The 23,367-nt window shown below is 38.0% G+C and overlaps 1 protein-coding gene across 2 annotated transcripts in view; it reads left to right on the plus strand.

Annotated features, from left to right (window-relative positions):
- The window catches only part of esyt1b (extended synaptotagmin-like protein 1b), a 91,221-nt gene that overhangs the window by 19,044 nt on the left and 48,810 nt on the right, over positions 1 to 23,367 (plus strand). For both annotated transcript variants that reach the window (XM_056460542.1, XM_056460543.1), the window contains exons 7-13: positions 440 to 495; positions 616 to 736; positions 4,449 to 4,625; positions 5,024 to 5,106; positions 13,428 to 13,476; positions 14,676 to 14,765; positions 15,028 to 15,123. In XM_056460542.1, the coding sequence (XP_056316517.1) occupies positions 440 to 495; positions 616 to 736; positions 4,449 to 4,625; positions 5,024 to 5,106; positions 13,428 to 13,476; positions 14,676 to 14,765; positions 15,028 to 15,123 (672 nt within the window). The remainder of the gene's footprint in view (positions 1 to 439; positions 496 to 615; positions 737 to 4,448; positions 4,626 to 5,023; positions 5,107 to 13,427; positions 13,477 to 14,675; positions 14,766 to 15,027; positions 15,124 to 23,367) is intronic.

The following is a 23,367-nucleotide window of genomic DNA, read 5'->3' on the forward strand; positions in this document are numbered from 1 at the left end:
ATGAACTGTTGGACAGGTGTACCTAATAAAGTGGCCAGTGAGTGTATATTAAAATAACAATGCCATTTATGGCATAAAATGAGAGTTGGTCAAAAGGACAAAAACAGACATTTTCACTTTTAGATAAATCAACGGTACTGTTTTAACTTTAAAATAGTTAAAAGTCAATATTTGGTGGAATAGCCCTTGTATTCAATAAGTTAAGTCCATCTTTATTTTGAACAACTTCAAGGAATGTTACCAGATCTTTATAGAAGAATAAAACAAATATGAACCATTTTACACAAATGCACACATAGTAAATCCAGATAACTGAGCATTTTCACATGTTTTTCACTGGCTAATATAACATTAGTAGCCAAATAGGAGTACTAATTTTGTTAGAATTGTATTTTATTATTATTATTATTATTGTTTGTATTTGTATCTTTATTTTTAGAAACTGACCATTAACTGGACCGGTTTGACCAACCTGCTGGACATTCCAGGGCTCAAGTGAGTTTCAGTCATCAGAGATACAAAAGCCATATTATTCAGTTCAGTGCACTCACTGTCCGCTGAGCTTATTTGTAGTGTTTGTCTTTCTGGCTGAATCTGCTTCGTGCTTTTCCTCAGTGTGATGTCCGACACCATGATCATGGATGCGATTGCTTCATTCCTGGTGTTGCCCAATCGCCTCACAGTTCCTCTAGTGGCAGACCTGCCTGTGGCTCAGCTGCGGTGCCCTTTGCCCAGGGTAACACACACGAACACGCACACATTTAACACTTGTTTCTATATCCCAGTGGGGACTCGCAAAGACGTAATAATGTTTCTTCTATGCAAACAATATATTCTGTATCCCTACTTCTAATCCTAAACCTCACAGTAAACAATCAGCACTTTTACATTTTCAAAATACTTAACTATGTGTGATAAGCATATTTACCCATGGGGAGCTCGATTCTCAAGGAGTTTGTGTGCATTTAGGTTTAAGTCCCTACTGGGATATAAAAACTAGTACACACATACACTACCTGACAAGTCTTGTTGCCTATCCAAGTTTTAGGAACGACAAATAATAACTTGACTTCTAGTTGATCATTTGGTATCAGAAGTGGCTTATATGAAAGGCAAAGGCCTTTAGATTATACTTATTTTACCTAAATAAAATATTGTTATGCCTTGATTATTTATTATTTAATTAGGACAGTAAGGTCTGACTTTGATTAGACTAAAGTCTTGTCACTTAACAGAAATAATGTACAGTATAGAATATAAAGTCATGGTGCAGTGAAAAATGAATTAATATTGTGTATGACTCCCATGAGCTTGGAGGACTGCATCCATACATCTCTGCAATGACTCAAATCACTTATTAATAAAGTCATCTGGAATGGCAAAGAAAGCTTGCAGGACTCCCAGAGTTCATCAAGATTCTGTGGATTCATCTTCAATGCCTCCTCCTCCATCTTACCCCAGACATGCTCAATAATGTTCATTTCTGGTGACTGGTCTGGCCAATCCTGGAGCACCTTGACCTTCTTTGACATTTGGCAGCACAAATGTTTTGATACCTCAGGCTGTTGATGCTGCTATTCACTCTGCAGATGTCTCACACGACCCATAATGAATGTAACTCCAAACCATGATTTTTCCTTCACCAAACTTGACTGATTGCCGTGAGAATCCTGGGTCCATGTGGGTTCCAATAGGTCTTCTGCAGTGTTTGTGATTATTGGGATGCAGTTCAACAGATCATTCATTTGCGCAATCTACCTTTTGTCACTTTTCTAAATGACCAACTAGAAGTCAAGTTATTATTTGTTGTTTGACAGCAAATAGGATTGACAACAAGACTTTTGTCAGGTAGTGTACATACACAAACACAAGTTTTTATGGGCACGTCTTATTTGATTTTATGGAGTTGTCGTCATTATTATTATTATTATGTAATGTGTTTTAACTGTATTGATCTTGCTATGAAATATCCATTAGATGTGGATTCTGCACTAAATAAATAATTAAAAAAGCCCAACTTCCCATAGACGGAATGATATTCATATTGCATAGTCTGTATGTTTTGTCCTCCTACTCTAAAACCAATGCTTACAGAAAACAATCTGTATTTTTAGATTTTCTCAATACTCAATTCTGTGTGATTTAGTTGCCTTTTTCCTCATAGGGTCAAACAAAATTTATTGGTATTGCTACTATTGTTGAGACATTTGATCCCCACAACATGATGAATACAAGGAACGAAACACAGAGACCTTTATAGATGCCCATATACTTTAGAATCTCCATACAATGATATAAACGATCAAATAAATGACTTATTGACATGTATACTATCCTTTTGTATTTTTAGCATTTGAAAAGTCTGTAAGGCTTGCCAGTGCTGCATTTATTTAATTGTAAAGGTAGTTGCAAAACATTGAAATAGTTTTGTAGTGTAATCTAATGTAAAATCTCATTCATTTCCTTGATCCAAAAGATACTTTTTTAGCATCATTAGCCTTTAGTGTCTCATGATCCTTCAGAAAGCATTATAATATACTGATTTGGTTCCCAATAATTATTTCTGATTATTATCAATGTCGAAAAAAAGTTGTGCTGCCACAACATTTGCATAATCTTCATATTCATATAAGATTCCTAAGAACAGGATTTATTCCTTATAATACTGTCACTTTTGATTCATTTATTGTCTTTAAATTTTCTTTCTTCCAAAAAATGTTATTTTAAAAAAACCTTTCTGACCTTTCTGACACCATGATCATGGCTGTGATTGCTTCATTCCTGGTGTTGCCCAGTCAGTGCCCAGTTGCCCAATTAGTGCCCAATCCTGGTGTTGCCCAATGCTATTGGTGTTGCCAATATCAGACGATTCAGTTGTAATGTGTAGATGCAAATTCAGATGTTTGGATGTACATTTATTCATTTGACAGACATAAGCTTAACTCTTGTGCAGTGTTCATATTTACAATCTTTTGTTATGTTCGAGATGAAAACATCCACTGAATTAAACTGCTGTAAAAATGCTTCAGATGAATACTCCTTTTTTTTGCTTAAATCTGTTAATCAACCCCAGTCCTGATCAAAACTGCTTAATGTTTTTATAAATTACAGGATTTTAACTCTTTAATTGCCATATTCATAAATGATGTCACTGATTTTATGAAAAAAAAACACACAAAATGACGTATTTTCAATATAAAATGTATGTTGTGCACTGGATTATATTTTATCTTTTATCACAGTCTTGGAGATGTGAAGCAATATTGTCTTTGATGCATTGTTAGATTTTAATTTTTTCTCCCTAATTTACTGTTGGTGCCTGTTTTTGCCCCATTAACTTCCATTATACCCACATTTGATGGTGCATAAATACACAGTCTTTGTTTTTATTTACTCCATGTAGTTCTGAGAGCTGCGATGCATATTTTGATTTCCTCAGACACATCAAGGCAAGTCCATAAAGGTCACTCTCACACACTCACAGACACACATACACTAACACACTTTAGTTTGTTGTTATGTTCCATATAAAATTCAGAAGCTAAGCTTGTTTTTGCACAGTCCTATCCAAAGGGTTAATGGTGCCAACTTATGATCAACAGTAAATATTACAAATTTGACCTCTTCCCAACAGGATCACCAACAATCAAAAATGCATGATTATATGGTGTCATGGTTTTGTAATCAAAAAAATGTGGTTATAATAGAAGTCAATGGGGCAAAAACAGCCACCAACAGTAATATAGAGAAAAAAAGAAAAGAAAATTAATTAAAAACAATGCATCAAAGGCAATGTTGTTTCACATGTTCAAGACTTTGATATAAGGTTTTAAAAAAATCCAGTCCACAATTACTTTTTATATTGAAAATACGTCATTTTGTGTGTTTCCTTTACCAAATCAGTGACATCATTTATGAATTTGGCATTTAAAGAGTTAAAATCCTGTGATTTTCTTAACAATTTAGTAGTTTTGATCAGGACTGAGGTTGATTAACAGATTTATGCAAAGAAATTAGAAACAAATATTAATCTGATGCGTTTTTACAGCACTTTCATTTAGTGGATGTTTTCATCCTGAACATTACAAAAAGGTAGTCAATTTGGCCAGAGTGTAGCGTTGAGTTTTTGTAAAAAGTCGAAGCATTTTCTCAAGATATGTGTCAAAATAAGATTTGTCACTAAAAATAATTCTGCTAGCTGAAACACAGAGAAAATTAAGGCCAAATTAAGACTCAAAATCACCCCAGAGTGGATGAAAACATCCCCAACAGAACCCAAGGGTTAAAGCAACACAACTTTTGCATTGTTAGAGTCATGCTTGGTTTTTGTTCTACATTTTCAATGCAGGAAGAAATAGTCCTCTTATTTTAAATGTGGAAGCAAACTAAGAGCATCTAAAACATCACTTTCCAAGTTAACGTTAGTTCTCTTTCCTTCAATCTTTCAGGGAGTTGTGCGTATTCACCTGCTGGAGGCTGATAATCTGGCTGCGAAGGATAATTATGTGAAGGGTGTGATGGCCGGCATGTCTGACCCATACGCCATTGTCCGAGTCGGCCCACAAACCTTCAAATCCCGTCATCTGGACAACACACTCAGTCCCAAATGGGGTGAAGTTTATGAGGTGGGTGTTAAAATGATAATAAGACTTAAGTTAAAGTGCCCCTATTGTTTTAAACATTCTTCTACAATGTTTACATCCATACCAAGTCAAAAAACATCAGCTCTTCTTTTTCCTGAAACAGTTCAATGATCTGCTCTCACCTAAGCATTTTTTAATGCTGTATTCCAAAATGTGCATGAAAATAGGTAAATGGAAACAGTTACTGACAAACAGCGTAAGATAACATCTGTAAAGCTTAATAGGGGCACTTTAGGTGAATATTTGTGTTCATAATATTGATATATCAACATGTCTGTCTTTCGGTTCAAATCATTTCCGCCACATACTGTCTCTGTCTAGCCATGCTGTGTGTGTGTGTGTGGTGTGTTTTCAGTGTTTCATGCATGTGTGTCTGTCAGGTTGTCGTTCATGAGGTGCCTGGTCAGGAGCTAGAGGTGGAAGTGTTTGATAAAGATCCCGATCATGATGATTTCCTGGGCAGGTATCACATCACTGCTTATCTTGTCACTTCATTCTGTCTGTCATTAATTATTATTATTATTATTATTACTATTATTATTATTATTATTATTATTATTATTATTATTGTTATTATTATTGTTGTTGTTATTATTATTATTATTATTATTATTATTATTATTATTGTTAGTATTATTGTTATTATTATTGCTATTATTGTTATTATTATTGTTATTATTATTATTGTTAGTATTATTGTTATTATTATTGCTATTATTGTTATTATTATTATTGTTGTTGTTATTGTTATTATTATTATTATTATTATTATTATTATTATTATTGTTGTTATTATTATTATTATTATTATTATTATTATTGTTATTATTATTATTGTTATTGTTGTTATTGTTATTGTTATTATTATTATTGTTACTGTTATTATTGTTGTTGTTATTATTGTTATTGTTATTAATGTTATTGTTTTATTGTTGTTGTTGTTGTTGTTGTTGTTGTTGTTGTTGTTGTTATTATTTTTATTATTATTATTGTTATTGTTATTATTATTATTATTATTATTATTATTATTATTGTTAGTATTATTGTTATTATTATTGCTATTATTGTTATTATTATTGTTATTATTATTATTATTATTATTGTTGTTATTTGTCACGGATTGGTCAGGCTCTCACGATCCCCACTCACGAAGATCACCATCACCTGACTTCTAATGAGCACACAGCTGCATCACATTCACGAGCACCAGATAAAAGCACAGCACTCCAGTCGCTCATTGTCCGGGCTCGTCTCGACGAAAGCGGACAACTGAGCGACCACTCAGCGTAGTCATCCTCAGCTAAACAAACGATTTACTTACCTGTTCTCTTTGTATTCCTCCCTAGTCTTCCTGGTCCTCCCGTATCGTCCTGTCTTCCAGTCCTTCCAAGTCTGTGTCATCCTCTGTCAGCTGTATCTGGTGTGTGCTGTCCATCCTCGTGTATTCCTGTTACCCAGCCACGGAGGAGAAGACCCCAACATCATTCCTGATCCTCCTGGCTATCCTTCATGTGCTCCTTGTTGTCATTCAATAAACACCCTAACGTTTCCTTACCTCTGTCTCCTGTCCGCTTCATAACAGAAGCCCGGACCCATAACGACGACAACATGAGCACCCCCGATCACTTTCAAGAGCTGGTGGACCAGTTGAAGCGGATTCTACAGCCACCAGCTCCACTTTCCAACGCACCACCAGCACCGAGCACTTCCGCCTCCACAGTTTCTTCTTCGGCCCTTCCTTCCAGTCCCATGGCCCGACCAGCGCCCTACTCAGGCGGAGCGGGGGAGTGCAATGGTTTTCTGTTACAATGTTCCCTCATATTCGAAATGCAACCTTCTCTATATCCCACAGATAAGTCAAAGATCGCCTACATCGTATCTCTACTCTCTGGACCTGCACTTAAATGGGCTGAGACGATCTGGAACCAAGCCGGGCCGGTCATGAATTCCATCACTACCTTCACGGAGTATTTCAAAGAGGTGTTTGGACGTTCTGATGGGGAAGTAGCCGCTGGAGAGCAGCTGTATCATCTAAAGCAAGGTACTCTATCTACACAGGAATATGCTCTCCGGTTTCGCACTCTAGCAGCTGCAAGTGGATGGAATGAGAGATCGTTGTTGACCACGTACCGGCTCGGCTTGGAACCCACTCTCCGAATCCAACTGGCCACATTAGATGATACAATGGGTCTGGAGAGATTCATCCAACATTCTCTCCGATGTTCCGATCGTCTTCGTTCCTATCAACAGGACACCATCACCCCCTCGTCTGCACTCCTCCAATCGCCTGAGTCAACAGCCTCTCCAGAACCAGAACCCATGATAATAGAGTCTGGAAGACTGACATCAGCGGAACGACAGAGGAGGCTGACCCGGGGTCTGTGTCTATACTGCGGTGTCAGTGGACACACCCGTATGGAGTGTCCCCTTCGTCCCATTCGGACTTCAGTGAGTGTATTCAGTACGAATATTGAACAATGTAAACCACTTACTACCACCGTACAAATAACTACTGCCTCTATTTCTCTCCTTGTCACAGCCCTCATCGACTCCGGGTCAGCAGGGAACTTCATCTCCCAATCCCTCTGTCGTCAACTCCACCTCCGTACTGAGGCGTCCTCGCATATATACCAGATACAACCGATAACCCAGTGCACTCGATCTTCGACCCGTATCCATCGACAATGCGAAGACATCCTTCTTCAAGTGGGGGTGTTACATCAAGAGAGGATTCAATTTCTGGTTCTGGAGGGTGCAAATATGGACATCATTCTAGGGCGCCCGTGGCTGGTGAAGCACGATCCCATCATCTCTTGGGGCACAGGAGAGATAAAGAAATGGGGATCTGGATGTACACCTGCCTGTTTTCCAAATCTCCCTCTTCAAGGTCGGAACCCCATTTCTTTGTTTGCAACATCGGTCGAGAGCCCTCCTGAGAAGCAGTCTATCCACATTCCTAAGGAGTACAGCTCCTTTCATGATGTCTTCTGCCCCAAGAGAGCTTCCCAGCTACCGCCGCATCGGCCATGGGACTGCGCGATCGACCTAGTTCCAGATGCCCAGTTGCCAAGAGGTAGGATCTACCCGCTCTCGCTTCCAGAGAATCAGGCAATGGAAGATTACATAAGGGAGGCTCTGAGTCAGGGGTACATACGTCACTCAAAATCACCAGCCGCCTCAAGCTTCTTCTTTGTGGCCAAGAAGGACGGAGGGCTGCGTCCATGCATCGACTACAGGGTCCTAAATAACGGTACAGTAAAATACCGATATCCCCTTCCTCTGGTACCAGCCGCTTTGGAACAGCTCCGAGAAGCTAAAGTCTTCACTAAATTGGACCTCCGCAGCGCGTATAATCTGATAAGAATACGTGAGGGGGACCAATGGAAGACAGCATTCGTGACCCCTACTGGCCACTATGAATATGAGGTCATGCCTTACGGTCTGGTCAACGCCCCCTCCGTATTCCAAAACTTCATTCATGAAGTCCTCCGGGAGTTTCTTCACCACTGTGTAATAGTGTACATAGATGACATCCTCATTTACTCCCGGAGTGAGGCCGAACATCGCCAACACGTTGCGGAGGTCCTACACACATTGAGAGAACATCACCTCTACCTCAAAGCGGAGAAATGCTCATTCCACCAGAAGTCGATTCATTTCCTGGGATACATCATTGACCAAACCGGTATACGTATGGATGGGAAGAAAATTGAGGCTGTTCTATCCTGGTCAGAACCCACTTCCATTAAGGAGCTCCAGAGGTTTCTTGGGTTTGCTAACTTTTATAGACGATTTATCAAGGACTACAGCAGGATTACATCACCTCTCACTAATCTCCTCAAGGGTAAACCCAAAGGACTGGAGTGGACCAAAGAAGCAGCCGCAGCCTTCCGCCTTCTTAAGAAGGAGTTCACAAGGGCCCCACTCCTGACTCATCCTGACCCAAATCTTCCTTTCGTGGTGGAAGTGGACGCATCCACCACCGGCGTCGGGGCAGTATTATCTCAACATCATGATACACCGCCCCGACTGCATCCCTGTGCCTATTTCTCTCGGAAGTTGAGCCCGGCGGAGCAGAATTACAGCATAGGAGACAGGGAGCTTCTAGCAATCAAGCTAGCCTTGGAGGAGTGGCGTCACTGGTTGGAGGGAGCCAAACATCCGTTCCAGGTGATCACAGATCACAAAAACCTCCAGTACATCAAAGAGGCCAAGAGACTATGTCCACGTCAAGCCAGATGGTCACTTTTCTTCTCACGTTTTGATTTCTCCATTTCCTATCGTCCAGGACCCAAGAATCTAAGAGCAGACGCTCTCTCTCGTTTACACGAGCATCACGATCATGAAGAACTCCCAACGAAGATTCTTCCCGAACACATCTCCATTTGTCCGATCACCTGGAACGCTCCTCCAGTCGTTGCCACTCCGGAAGCTCCTGCTCCGCCGGGATGCCCTCCTCATCGGCAGTTCATACCACCTGAACACCGGGTAGATCTGATCCACTCCTTACATACCTCGCTAGGCACTGGACATCCAGGGATCAACAATACTCTCTCGCTAGTATCCCAACGATTCTGGTGGCCAAACATGGCAAGGGATGTGAGGCAATATGTTCAGGGCTGTAAGGACTGTGCCCAATCCAAGAGCCCACGTCATCTACCCGCTGGAAAGCTCCATCCCTTGCCGATTCCGAACCGTCCCTGGTCACACCTAGGAGTGGACTTTATCACTGACCTCCCTTCGTCAGAAGGTAATACCTGTATTCTAGTCATAGTAGATAGATTCTCAAAGTTTGTCAAACTAATCCCTCTGAAAGGTCTTCCCACAGCCTTTGAAACTGCCGACAATATCTTTAATCAAGTCTTCAGGTCATTTGGTATTCCAGAAGATATTGTGTCGGACAGAGGTCCACAGTTCATCTCACGTCTATGGAAAGCCTTCTTCAAGCTCCTAGGTGTGGCCGTCAGCCTCTCTTCTGGATATCATCCCCAAACCAACGGGCAGACAGAGAGGAAGATTCAGGAGGTGGGACGGTTCCTGAGGACCTTCTGCAGTGGTCACCAGAACTCCTGGAGCCAGTATTTGGGCTGGGCAGAATATGCCCAAATTCACTGCGGCAACCCTCCACCGGACTCACGCCATTCCAGTGCGTCCTGGGCTTCCAACCACCGCTCTTTCCCTGGGATGGCGAACCATCTGATGTCCCCGCAGTGGATCACTGGTTCCGGGAGAGCGAGAGAGTCTGGGACGAGGCTCATCAACATCTGCAGAGGGCAGTCCGTCGAAGCAAGGTAACCGCCGATAGGAGAAGGTCTGAAGAACCCAGATACACACCCGGACAAAAGGTGTGGCTATCCACCCGGGACATACGCATGCGACTGCCCTCTCGCAAGTTAAGTCCCCGATTTGTTGGTCCCTTCACCATCGTGGAACAGGTTAACCCCGTCACCTACAAACTACAATTACCCTCTCACTACCGTATTCACCCTACATTCCACGTATCACTCCTGAAACCCTATCACGATCCTGTTCTTCCCTCCACAGAGCCTGACCACGAAGAGGAACCCCCTCCTCCACTGCTCCTAGAAGAAGGAGCCGTCTACGCAGTGAAGGAGATCTTGCGTTCCCGACGTCGTGGTGGCCAGTTGGAGTACCTGGTGGACTGGGAAGGGTACGGCCCCGAAGAAAGGACATGGGTTCCCAGAGCTGATATTCTCGATCCTAGTCTCATGGTGGAGTTTCATGAGAGCCACCCTGAGTTCCCAGCGCCTAGAGGCAGAGGGAGACCACCACGGCGTCGGAGGTGTCGGCCCTCAGGAGCGGGCCCTGGGGAGGGGGGTACTGTCACGGATTGGTCAGGCTCTCACGATCCCCACTCACGAAGATCACCATCACCTGACTTCTAATGAGCACACAGCTGCATCACATTCACGAGCACCAGATAAAAGCACAGCACTCCAGTCGCTCATTGTCCGGGCTCGTCTCGACGAAAGCGGACAACTGAGCGACCACTCAGCGTAGTCATCCTCAGCTAAACAAACGATTTACTTACCTGTTCTCTTTGTATTCCTCCCTAGTCTTCCTGGTCCTCCCGTATCGTCCTGTCTTCCAGTCCTTCCAAGTCTGTGTCATCCTCTGTCAGCTGTATCTGGTGTGTGCTGTCCATCCTCGTGTATTCCTGTTACCCAGCCACGGAGGAGAAGACCCCAACATCATTCCTGATCCTCCTGGCTATCCTTCATGTGCTCCTTGTTGTCATTCAATAAACACCCTAACGTTTCCTTACCTCTGTCTCCTGTCCGCTTCATAACATTATTGTTATTATTATTATTATTATTATTATTATTATTATTATTATTATTATTGTTATTGTTGTTATTGTTATTGTTATTATTATTATTGTTACTGTTGTTATTATCATTATTATTGTTGTTGTTGTTGTTGTTGTTATTATTATTATTATTATTATTATTATTATTGTTATTGTTGTTATTATTATTATTATCATTATTATTATTATTGTTGTTATTATTTTTATTAAGTGAATGTTCTGTGTTGGTGTGGGTTTCCTCCGGATGCCCTGGTTTCCCTCAAAGTCCAAAGACATGCGCTACAGGTGAATTGAATAAACTAAATTGGCCGTAGTGTATGAGTGTGAATGAGTGTGTTTTGATGTTTCCCTGTACTGGGTTGCAGCTGCAAGGGCATCCAGTTTGTAAAACATATGCTGGATAAGTTCATTCCACTGTGGTAAATAAAGGGACTAAGCCAAAGGAAAATGAGTGAATTATTGTAAAGAAGTCATATCTTTTATTTTTAACGTTTTCCATTAAAGAGATGGTTCACCCAAAAAATTTAAATTCATTAATTAAAATAATTTACTCTCCCTTCGCTTGTTCTAACCCTGTTTGAGATTCGTTCTTCTGTTATACCCAAAAGGCAAAGCAAGTTTATTTCTATAGCACATTTCACACACAGTGACAATTCAAAGTGCTTTACATAAACAGGAATAAAAGAGACAAGTATATGAAAAATAAAAACAAATATAAAATGTGTTAAACAGCTCATAAAAGAATGAAGAAGACATAATAGTGCGATCTGTCGGACGTAGCACAGTGCTCATTCAGTAAAGGCACAGCAAAAGAAGTCATTATGAAGAATGCTGGAAACCGGTAACCATTGACTTCCATAGTATTTATTTTTCCTACTATGGCAGTAAATGGTTACAGGTTTCCAGCTTTCTTCTAAATATCTTTTTTTGTGTGTTCAGCAGAAGAAAGTAACTCATTAAGGTTTACAGCCACTTGAGGGTGAGTAAATAGTGATTTCAGTAGTAAATAGTCAGTTTTCACTTTGGGGTGAACTGTCTCTTTAAATTGTACAGTTAGTAAACTAAAGGTTGCTTACTTTTACATTTCGATTGCTTAAAGATTCTGATTGGCTGCCGATATTTTTATTATTCATTAGCTGGGAAGAATTGGTTTCAAGTACCCACATGAAAAAAATACTACAGTAATTTATAGTAAATGCAATAGTGTTTTGAACCGTAATGTAGTAAAGCTTATTATACGCTAAATGTTGAGTGTTTGAGGTGGCACGGTGGCTAGGTGGTTCGCACTATTACCTCACAGCAAGAAGGTCACTGGTTCGAGTCCCAGCTGGGTCAGTTGGCATTTCTGTGTGGAGTTTGCATGTTCTCCTCGTGTTGGTGTGGGTTTCCTCCTTTTGCTTCGGTTTCCCCCACAGTCCAAAGACATAACTATAAGTGAATTGGGTACACAAAATTGGATGTAGTGTATGAGTGTGTGTGTGAATGAGGCAGTGTATGGGTGTTTCCCAGTACTGTGTTGTAGCTGGAAGGGCATTTGCTGCGTTAAGCTTATGCCAGAAGAGTTGGCGGTTCATTCTGTTGTGGCGACCACTGATAAATAAGGGACTAAGCCAAAGGAAAATTAATGAACAATAGTGTTTAAGACTCTTTGTTATTGAATGCGACAGTAACTATACTGAACTTTATTAAATACTGGAGTATATCTTAGTCTCTATATTTGTATGTAGTATATATTAGTCTCTCATTTTATATATATATATATATATATATATATATATATATATATATATATATATATATATATATATATATATATATATATATATATATATATATATATATGTATATATATATATATATATATATATGTATATATATATATATATATATGTATGTATATATATATATATGTATGTATATATATATATATGTGTGTGCGTGTGTGCGTGCGTGTGCGTGTGCGTGTGTGTGTGTGTGTGTGTGTGTGTGTGTAAAAAAGCTACAGTATTGTGTAATTTATTAATATTACTATAGTTTTTGTATTACTAGCATCAACATTGCCACAACAGACTAATTCAAGTAGTATGATTTCAAAACACTGTAGAATTAACTATTAAATTACTGTAGTAGTTTTAATGTGGGGGGTATATTGTTCTTATTGTGTCATTATTTTTATAGTTGTGGTGTGGACTTCCTTGTTTAATACATTATTTTTAAAGATTTTGTGCTTCTCTTTATCGTCTTTGCATTGAACGGCCTTTACATCAAGCTTTCAAGCATTTCTGAACACGTGTCTTCTTCTGTATGACCTGTTTCATCCTCTGTTCATCAGCTATAGTGTCTCACCATTAACTGTTATCTATCATTACTGTAAACTCATCATTTGTGCTTTTTACCCCCTGCTGATCTCCCACTGTTCTTGCATTGACTCTCTTTATTTGACTTGTGTTCAGGACTAAATTAGACTTGGGGATCGTGAAGAAATCTAAAATAGTTGACGAGGTGAGAAACTTTGTTCATATTACCGCACACTGTTTCCTGTGACTTAACATGATTTGGTTTGTAAGCACATGAATACTTCACCTGCATATAAATATGTCAAACGATTTTTCTATTTTATTATAATTATTCATAAATGAGGTATTACATGGATAAATGCAGGATTCTGATTAGTCTGTTATGGATAATCACCAACTTTTGTTTGCAGATTTTTCCCCTCATAATTCTTTGCTTGTGTCTGATATTTAATATGACTGTGTTATTATTGCGTAACTGAAATACAATAGAAACATTACTTGCAAAAACTTTAACCTAGTACTTAAACCTAAAACTGAAATTTAGTTGCACTTTTTGTTTGTTTTTTAATTCTAAAATACTTAAACCGAAATTAAAGTTGAACATAAAAGTTTTTATAATTTTTGAAACATTTTTATAATAATTTACAAAACATAAACATGAAAAAATGTAGAAAATCAATTAAAAAAGGAAAATAAGTGGAAAGTGGACAAATAAAATAAAGTTTTTGTTAAACAGTTTATAATGGATACTAAAACAGATATTGTACCACTCTGTCCTCTGTTCTTTCATAATAAAATAATTACAGTTAAATAAAGGAATGTATCTAAGTGCATTTATTAATAATAAATATCTAATAAACAAGGACGACAGTGGCGCAGTAGGTAGTGCTGTCACCACACACCAAGAAGGTCATTGGTTTGAGCCTCGGCTGAGTCAGTTGGCATTTCTGTGTGGAATTTGCATGTTCTTCCTCCGGGTTTCCTCCGGGTGCTCCGGTTTCCCCCACAGTCCAAAGACATGTGGTACAGGTGAATTGGGTAGGCTAAATTGTCCGTAGTGTATAAGTGTATGAGTGTGTATCGATGTTTCCCAGAGATGAGTTGCAGCTGTAAGGGCATCTGCTGCGTAAAACATATGCTGGATAAGTTGGCGGTTCATTCCGCTGTGGCGACTCCGGATTAATAAAGGGACTAAGCTGAAAAGAAAATGAATGAATGAATCTAATAAACAGTTTCCTTATCAATGCATAATAAAACAAACATTATTGACAGAATCATTTATTTAGCATTATTAAGCAGCTCATTTATTGAACATTGTCTTTTTTAACATGCAGTTAGATCCATCAGTCTCACAGATTTGGTCTCATTAGTGATTATGTGCTGTATTTGCTGTCTCGTTCTCAGTGGTTCAACCTGAAGGACACCCAAACGGGACGAGTGCACCTCAGACTGGAGTGGCTGAAGCTTGAAACTCACACAGAAAGACTGAAAGAGGTCCTGCAACACTTCACACACACATACACACACAGAGAAAACACAGAGGGCATTGTTGGGAATGGGTGTTGCTCTGTTCGCCAAGCAGTGCGTTTGTCTGCTCCACCCTTTAACCAATCCTACAAATCTCCTGCTGTTTTTTTTTTTAAAGACAGCTTGCTTTGCACGCTTGACAAACAGAGCGACCGCAAACTGGATTTCTTACAGTCAGTTTGCTCCGCCCTCCTTTGCCCTCATTTCTCTCTCTCTATTTCTTCTTCAGGTTTTAAAGAGAAATGAAAGTGTGGTGAGTAAAGCTGCAGAGCCGCCCTCAGCCGCCATCTTGGCAGTGTATTTGGACAAGGCTGAGGCACTTCCTGTGAGTAATACTCCCACATCCTCTTCCTCACTCACACACACACCACATGCACGCAAACACACACGACTGTGGTTTTGGCTTGTAAATGTCCCCAGAAGTATATTGTTACCTCATTGGTTAGAAAAAGGATTGATAAATAAGATTATTATGAATATTATAATTTGTATGTTTTAAATGCAAGTGTTCAAATAGATTAAAGGTTCAAATATTAACATTTATATAAATAATGCTCTTATATTTAGCTTTATATAGATGCAAATTCATTCATTTTCCTTCAGCTTAGTCCCTTTATTCTTCAAGGGTTGCCACAATGGAAAGAAAAACCAACCTATCCAGCATATGTTTTAGACAGCGGATCCCTTCCAGCTGCAACCCACTAATGGGAAACATCCATACACTCTCATTCACACACACTCATACACTATGGCAAATTTAGTTATTCAGTTCACCTATAGTGCAAGTGTTTGGACTTGTGGGGGAAACCAGAGCACCCGGAGGAAACCCACGCTAACACAGGGAGAACATGCAAACTCCACACAGAAATGCCAACTGACCCAGCCGGGACTCAAACCAGCGACCTTCTTGCTGTGAGGCGACAGTGCTAACAATTGAGCCACTGTGCTGCCTGCAAAATATCAAATGTTTGGAATTTGTTAGATTTATGTTGCATTTTCAAAAGACTATTCAATGTTCTTCATTTCTTTGGATTTGAGATTGAGATTTCTTTTGAGGCGGAGGCGACGCAGTGGCGGAGTGGGTAGTGCTGTTGCCTCACAGCAAGAAGGTCACTGGTTCGAGCCTCGGCTGAGTCAGTTGGCATTTCTGTGTGGAGTTTGCATGTTCTCCCCATGTTCGTGTGGGTTTCTTCGGGGGCTCCGGTTTCACCCACAGTCCAAACAAAGACATGCGCTGTAGGTGAATTGAATAAACTAAATTGGCTGTAGTGTATGTCTGTGAATGAGCGTGTATGAGTGTTTCCCAGTGATGGGTTGCAGCTGGAAGTGCATCCGCTGCGTAAAACATGTGCTGGATAAGTTGGCAGTTTAATCCACTGTGGCGACCCCGGATTAATAAAGGCACTAAGCCAAAAAGAATATGAAAGATTGAGTTATGGGTTTGAGTAAAACTGAATTTTTGTTTTAATCTATCAACACTGTAAAAAATGCTTCAACACAGTTCCTTCATGTTGTCCCGACACAAATCGATTAAATTAACGCAAATGTTTTACCAAATATAAATGGATTGAACATAAAACCATTCAGTTGCCCAATTTAAAAAACTTAAGAATTTGAAATAAGTAGTTTGAACAAGCAGCAAAAATCTTTTTTTGGAGTGAACTACTGATGACATTTCTTCTGAATTCAAATTAAAAATGAACATGATGTAAACCAACATGCATACGTACATTTTTAGACAACACAATTCCAACATTTAAACTTCAAAAGATTTAAGAAATCAATATTTGGTGGAATAACTTGAATTTACATTAGCAAGAATTTGAAAAATGTTATTCTGATCAATTGTAATCTTCAAGAAATTGCTCTAATAAAAAATTATCTATGTAAGTGTAAGGATAATATATAGTTTTAACCCAAAAATGACCAGTCTGTCAGATGAAGAAGAGCCGGAGTCAGAGATTCAATAAAAAAAAAAAGTTTACTGAAGATAGTTTGCAGTTTTATCAGCAAAAGCCAGCTTCAGCACTCGCAAATGAGTTTGAAGGCCACTCAACTTACAATCTCTAAACATCAGCAATTAGACCCTCACCAGTGGTGTAGTCCTAAAAAAAAGGTGGTGTACTATTACCCACCCAATCCAAATTTAAAAAAAAACGAAGAATGTCAATGTTTCTTTGATTCATTGGCTATATATATATATATATATATATATATATATATATATATATATATATATATACACTAAACATCAGTTACCTGTAACTATTGACTTCCAAAAAAAGAAAAAAAAACAAATACTACCGAAGTCAATGGTTACAGGTTTCCAGCTTTCTTCGAAATATCTTCTTTTGTGTTCAACAGAATAAAAAAGACAAACCGGTTTGGAACAAGTAAAGGTTGAGTAAATGATGACTTTTGGGAAATGAGGATAATTTTTTGGGGTGAACTATCCATTTAAAAAGGACAAATATTTAAACAAATTTATTCATTTTAATCTCAATTCAATGATTTATGCTTAGGTAACAGTGATTCTAACAATCTATCGATAAACACACACCCTGTGCTCACAGTCTGCACAGCTGTGGTTTGCTGACTAAATGAAAAACAAGTTGAAAAAGGAGGAGCGGAGTTCTGCTGCCGTTGTATAGCAAATTTAAAGGGGACTGAGGTGATCATTTAGTAGTGTACAGTTCATGAGGTAATCGCAAAAGTTTTATGGCGGCTGAATGGAAATATAGGAGAACTAAAGCAACGCCCATGCTGTTTTATAATTTTACTTGAATGTTTCAATGAGACATCATTCAGCTGATTTGTTGTGATCTTCGAAAAACTCACGAAATGTTCTTACAGTTGCTGTGGTCGTCAGGGGGCGAGGAATGGCACAAGTTAAACAAAAATGCACCAACTGCAACAAAGTAAGATGCGAGTTAAAAAACATTTAGTATACCGTTAAAGGAGACGCGAATACACATAAATGAGGGAAGTGTAATCACCAAAACAAGTGAGTATACCGAGGGTATGATCCTCAGAAGACGTAATACCCAAACAGCTCGTGGAAAAAAGTAGGCATACTGAGTATACGTGAGTAGCAAGGACTACACCACTGACCCTTACATAACGTCATTAACTGCATCATACATATAGGTGTTTAAACCTGATAGGTTAGAACACAGATAGAAAATTTCCACGTGGGTGCATGCGTACAATTCTGAACGATACCTCAATATCTGAAGCATACAAACGTCAGACGACCCCATCAGAAGAAAAGTTATTACTTTTATAGAATTAAACAAATATTTTTTAATGTTGATAAGAGTTGTGCTGCTCAATGTTTTTCAGGATTCTTTAATGGATAGAAAAGAGCATAATTTATTTTTGAGGTTATAATCATCTTTACTGTTGCCCTTGATCAATTTAACACCTCACTGCTAATTAAAAGCAAAAAAAAATCCTTTATTTCATAGAAATCTTCCAAACCCTAAATGTTCCCCACCCCAACTGTCACAGTACTGTCAGAATATTAATTATTGTTATACAGTGTCATAAAAAAATGCTGCTATAATTGATGTACATATCGCACTTCCAGCCGGCCGTGTGTCCGATCTAGACTTTACCCTAGCGAACGTGGCGAGTATAAACCAGGCTATAAAGGGGACACCTATAATGTCCTTCTTTACAAGATGTAAAATAAGTCTCTGATGTCCCTAGAGTGTGTATGTGAAGTTTCAGCTCAAAATACCACACATATAATGTGTCATAACTCCTTTAAACTGCCCCCTTTTGGGCTTTGATACAGCTTGTTCCCTTTTTGGTGACTGTCACTTTAAATTCAAATTAGATGTGCTTTTTCAAAAGAGGGCGGAGCTACAAATGCCTATGTGTCAGCATAGTGGCAGATTCAAAAACAAGACTAGTGCCCTATGCTAATGAGGGAGAGATGGTCACTAATGGGTGGGGCTTTCCCCCTCTGATGACACGTACAAAGGGAGAATGTCAATCAAAGTGTTTTAGCAGACTGTTTTTATCAAGTGTGATTATAAAGAATAAAATTAGAAGCTGGTTATATCCACATACTGTTACCACACAACTGTGTCTAAACCCCTTATTAAAGTGATTTTTGCATAATAGATCCCCTTTAAATGTTAATAAACAAGATAAATCAACATCTGAAAATCCTAAAAGGTTTTTGTGAGGGTTAAGATTTTGAGATATAATTTAAAATATTATAAATTCAGTGTTATAAACAACAGTAGACAAAGGAAAGTCCCACCATGATAGAAAGAGAGAAAAAAACAACCAATGTGCGTGTGCTTCTGGTTAGCCACAACCTGCCGTTTCCCTTTAGTGTTTGGCACAGACTGGCAGACGCTGCACTGAAACAGGGTGAAGTGAGGACTGCAGTTTTGTCTAGAGATTCTATCAGATATGTCTGATCATATTCAGCTCATAACTGTGATAGAGCACTCTGTGAAAGCACTTCCCGCATCTAGAATATTTTACCAGAAGCAGAGCAGAAGGGTTGTGTTAAGAGGTGCTCGCTGACACTTAAAACTCTCTAGACGTAGTAGACAAGAACGCACTTGAATTAAATGAACATCCCAGAGGCCTCAAGCGCACACTGCTATGGTCTGAGGGATTTACAAGGAATGTTCAGGGATTATTGTATAACGTGCCATTTTTACTGTTGATCATCGGTTGGCCTAACTCTTTAGATATGCAAAAACGTTTCAGGCTTTTATATGGAGTTCTGTTGAGTAAAACAGCAGATTATAATGTGTGTGCGTAAATACACTTACTGTGTTTACTATGTTCTGAGAGCTGAGCTGCTTATTTTGATTTTCTCAGACATATATCAAGATAAGTGTGCAAATTGAAAGCATTTTTTGTACTGCAACTGATGATCAACAGTAAGAATGTAAAATGTGACCTCTTCCCAACAGGGATAACCAGCAACAATCAAAAATACATGGGTCTGTGGGGCAAAAACAGCCCTGAACATAACGAAAGGGAAGAAAATTTGCCCAGAGTGTATTGTTGAAACATTTGCAAAGCATTTTCCCAAAATATGTGTCAAGATTTGTCACCAAAAATCATTCCATTTGCTGAAACACAGAGAAAGCTGTGGTCAAATTAAAACTCAAAATCACCCCAGAGTGGATGAAAACATCCCCAACAGTCAGTCTTTATTTATTTCCCGAAGGCAATTTGGTTGCAGCATACAAGCATGTCACACATAATGCACAAAAACACATTATGCAATACAAATCTAGTCAGTTTGTCAGTTAGTTTATTTATATAGCACATTGTTTACAACACAACGTTGCCCAAAGTGCTGTACACAATCAATACTAAATTAAAATAAAACCTACATCACATTCATAACAATTAAAACATAAGGCAAACCCCTCAACAATTAAAAATGCTCAAATGCTAAAGAACAAATATGGAGTTTCAAACGCTTTTTAAAAACAGATAGAGTTGGAGCATGTCTGATGTGGGGTGGAAGCCCGTTCCAGTGTTTTGGTGCGATAACCGCAAAAGCCCGATCCCCACTTCGCTTACACCGGGACCTTGGTACAGAAAGAATAAACTGATCAGAAGACATTAGTGCTCTACCAGTGTTATATACATGTAGAAGAATCGACCCTAAATTTAAAAACATTACAGCTGAGCGAATAAATGAAAGTTTGAACCGACTCGTAGTGCATAGGATGAGAATCATCTGACAGAATACTCGGAGCTTTCCTCAAAACTTGTCTATGGTATAACTGAGCCATAGTCATCTGCTTTCTCCCTGTTACTTTTCCTCCTAGGTTCACAATTTTCTCTAAACAACTCTTATTTTTCACACTTAGAGAATAGAACCAACAAAGCAAAGAAAAAGATAACAGTGACAATGTATGAACTGTAAAACATGCACATGAGTGATTTATCTATATTAAATGACCTTATTTCTGTAAGCAGTACAATCTTTGCTGTCCCTTTTTACACAAAATATTAGTATTAACAAAAAAAGGACAATTTATTATCTAAAAACAGTACCTAAATACTTGTACTGATCAACACTTTCAAGACCCACTCCAATAATACTTGTTTGCTTACCCTTAAGAACACAAGAGTCAAGTGTGTTTCTTCCTTTATTTGTCAAAATTGGGTTAATAGTAATGCACACAATGAAACTAATGTGTACAATGAAATTCGGCATGGATTTGCTTTTTTATGAATTAAAAAAAGATGCATTACGACATGTACTGCATTTGGCAAGGTCATTCATCAAAGTTAGCGCTGCATAACGTACTTGAAATCCATACTTGAGTAAAAGTACAGATATCTTACCTAAGAATTACTTTGGTAAAAGTCAAAGTCACTGTTCAGAATATTACTTGAGTAAAAGTTTGAATGTATCTGATATTTATTGTACATAAAGTCTTTTTTACTATTTAATGTAAGTAATGAAAGTTTAAAGTACAAGTAAATGCTGCAAATAAAGTAAAAGCCTAATGGTGCGTTCACATCAGACATGGTTGAAGCGTCAAGTGCGAGTGATTTACATGTTAAGTCAATGCAAAGACACAAATAGACATCATGCGGCATTATTTACGAGAATGATATTTTATTCTCGAGAAGGACATTTGCGCCACGTTAACCAATTTGAAGCTTGCTCTTGTATGGGCACCTCTGAAAGGATCTAATGAACTCCGACACGGCGCCAAATTAATCTATGCTGTTTTTCAGTCTTCCTTAATCACATAAAGCACAGCTAATCTCTCAATAAACACCATGTTAGACATTTAGCTACAAAATTAAAGTCACCGAGCAGACAGAGGCCCCATGACGCGAATCTGCGTCTATTATGAAGTGAATTTCATGTGCGAATTAAGCGAATTTGACTCGCGAATGAATCAAGTGAACTTGTCAATTTCCGATTTGTTTGCACAATACTCATCTGGTGTGAACACAGCTTCAAAGCCAAAAAACTTGTTTTATACACTGTTTGAGCAGCATGTTTGTGTTTAGTTTTAACCCTGTTTCATACATTTTGTTTTTTCTTGTAATTAAAAAAGGCAAAATGGGTAAGTAAAATAATAATAATTATTATTTTTATTATTATTATAAGATAATATTAATAGTATAATATAATAATAATAATAATAATAATAATAATAATAATAATAATAATAATAATAATAATAATAATATATTAATAATAATGAGATTATAATATAATAAAATATAATATAATATACTAATATACTTTAATAATAATAAGAAGAATATAATATAATATAATATAATATAATATAATATAATATAATATAATATAATATAATATAATATAATATAATATAATATAATATAATATAATAATGTAATAAAATAATAATAATAATAATATTATAATAATAGTAGTAGTAATAATAATAAAAGGAAGTTTTGCATTAAAAAAAATGAGAATGTAAGAAATAAAAAAGTAATCAAGAAAAGGTTGCCAGAAAATGTTTTATTACTTTTATTAAACGTATTATTAGTTGATCAAAGTATCCTGAAAATACAGCCCCACAAAAACAACTTATGAACTGCAGTGATATCACATGTCCATGGTTACCGCTGTAAACAAAGCAGCTTTTGAATATTAATAATGATAATAAATATATCCAGATCAGCATATTAGAATGATTCGAAAGCAAATAGAAAACCGTTATTGGATCTGTATTGAAAATGTATTTATATATCAAATATTGGATAATGTACATCCAGCCGTTACCTTAAAATAAAGCAGTTGTTTTAAGAGACTAAAAGGCTTTATTCTGTGAAAACAACCATCTGGATATGTGTTTTCCAACTTATGACATGGATACTTGCCACAAAACTAAACTATTAGACACAAAACATTGATCTGAGCTGTAATGATTTACTAGCTCCTTAATTATGCATATTAATTATGCATAAAGCTTGCCGAAAGAGTGCAGCCTACATAAACCTACATGAATTATTAATCAGTCACAAGAGGGTACATAACAATTGAGAAAAGAACAGTGATTGAAATGCATGTATAAGATGGATATATTAAAGCGCACCTAGGTTACCCCTTTTTCCAGATTTAAGATAAGCCTTTTGTGTCCCCAGAATGTTTCTGTAAAGTTTCAGCTCAAAACACCCATCAGATTATTTATTATAGCTGTCTGAAGTTTCTGGATTATAGCTGTTAAAACCTTGTTGCTGTTTTTTTGTACTGGGCCTTTAAGGCTAGTCCTCCCCGCCCACCGTTCCCATGTGCCTGTCAGCAGCATGCCTCAATCGCTGCCCTCAGCTGCATGGGAAAGCAGATCTCATGTAACATTTGTGAGAAATACTACAGTAAGAACTTTAACAATGAGTATTTGATGCTTTTTTGTGGAGTTGCAACGATGAGTCACACACAATGTTGTTACAAAGTTCGCGAACACACACAGCGAGGACACACACACACACACACACACACACACACACACACACACACACACACACACACACACACACACACAGAGAGACAGCACGCGTTTAGCTTTGCACTCTTTTTGCAGGC

Source organism: Danio aesculapii, chromosome 6 (genome assembly GCF_903798145.1).
Source record: "Danio aesculapii chromosome 6, fDanAes4.1, whole genome shotgun sequence".
In the NCBI taxonomy this organism is placed as follows: Eukaryota; Metazoa; Chordata; class Actinopteri; order Cypriniformes; family Danionidae; genus Danio; species Danio aesculapii.